The sequence below is a fragment of the Nicotiana tomentosiformis genome, chromosome 2, assembly GCF_000390325.3.
Source record: "Nicotiana tomentosiformis chromosome 2, ASM39032v3, whole genome shotgun sequence".
NCBI lineage: Eukaryota > Viridiplantae > Streptophyta > Magnoliopsida > Solanales > Solanaceae > Nicotiana > Nicotiana tomentosiformis.
This window is the reverse complement of record NC_090813.1, coordinates 24,131,622-24,132,854: the sequence shown is the minus strand read 5'-3', so window position 1 is coordinate 24,132,854 and position 1,233 is coordinate 24,131,622. Positions and strand designations below refer to the sequence as shown.

The 1,233-nt window shown below is 42.7% G+C and overlaps 1 protein-coding gene across 1 annotated transcript; it reads right to left on the bottom strand.

Annotated features, from left to right (window-relative positions):
* Positions 1–544: 544 nt before the first annotated feature.
* On the bottom strand, positions 545–991 carry LOC138904490 (uncharacterized). Its single transcript, XM_070192989.1, has 2 exons — positions 860–991; positions 545–817 (listed from the first exon to the last, which is right to left on the bottom strand). The coding sequence occupies exons 1-2, from the start codon at positions 989–991 to the stop codon at positions 545–547; spliced, it is 405 nt and encodes a 134-aa protein (XP_070049090.1).
* Positions 992–1,233: the final 242 nt, after the last annotated feature.

Sequence of the window (1,233 nt, the reverse complement as noted above, 5' to 3'; positions counted from 1 at the left end):
AAAAACTGGACGAAGGGAAAGAGAGTGCAGCACATACTTTCAGTACAGGTGATGTTCTTCAGCAATAGTATCTCTTGAGGTTTGTCACATTCCAGATTCTTGGCAACTTCTCTCCATATTGATTCTCCAATTCGTGTGAACCTTTCCCGGTGACGGCTGAAACCCGGTAGGGGCCTTCCTATGTGGGACCTAACTTCTCTGCGTTGAGTTCCCGGGTGTTTTGAATTACTTTCCTTAGAACTAAGTCTCTCACTTTGAAATAACGGAGGTTGGCTCTTCGATTATAATATATTTCTATTCTTTGCTTTTTAGCTACCATCCTTATATGCGCCAAGTCCCTGCACTCATCGAGTAGCTTCAAATTGACTAACATTGCTTCGTTATTTACCTCTTCATTTGCCTGGAAATATCTCAAGGTAGGTTCCTCTACTTCCACTGGGATCAAGGCTTCTGCTCCGTACACAAGGGAGAAAAGAGTCTCTCATGTGCTCGATTTGGCCATTGTTCGGTATGCCCATAGTACTCCAGGCAGTTCCTCGGGCCATTAACCTTTAGATGTTTCCAATCTCTTTTTGATATTTTGTATAATCACTTTGTTTGTTGATTTTTCTTGACCATTTGCGCTCGGACGATTGGGCGAAAAGGTGATCCGTTTGATTTTCAAGTCTTCAAGGAACTTTGTAACCTTTACGCCTATAAACTGTGGCCCATTATCGCAGGCTATCTCTTTTGGCATTCCAAATCTGCAAGTTATGTTCTCCCACAAGAAATCTACCACTTCACGTTCGCCGATCTTCTGATAAAGACTTGCTTCAACCTGCTTAGAAAAATAGTCAGTTAAAATTAAAATAAAACTTACCTTACTAGGGGTCGGCGGCGGTAGTCCGACGATATCCATTCCCCACTTCATGAACGGCCATTGAGACAAAATTGAGTGTAATAGTTCTGCTGGTTGATGTACCAGTAGTCCAGTAATGTGTAGCATTGGCATTTATTGCATTTTTTGTATTTGGCGTCTTGTTCCATTCAGGACCAATAGTATCCTGCCCTTACCAATTTTAATACTAAGGAGTCTGCGCCCGAATGATTTCCACATATCCCTTCGTGGACTTCTCGCATAAAATAATTAGCTTCGGAGGCTCCCACGCATCGAGCCAACGGGCCATGGAAAGCTTTCTTGTACAAGTGGCCTCCTTTAAAGCTATATCGTGTTGAATTTGCGCGTAGAGTCCA

What these genes read in the sequence shown, in the direction of transcription:
- LOC138904490 (XM_070192989.1), bottom strand. Translation starts at nt 991, where the DNA reads ATGCCAATGCTACACATTACTGGACTACTGGTACATCAACCAGCAGAA. An exon ending in CGCCGCCGACCCCTAGTAAG is followed by an intron (nt 818 to 859) that starts GTAAGTTTTATT and finishes TTTTCTAAGCAG; the next exon opens with GTTGAAGCAAGTCTTTATCA.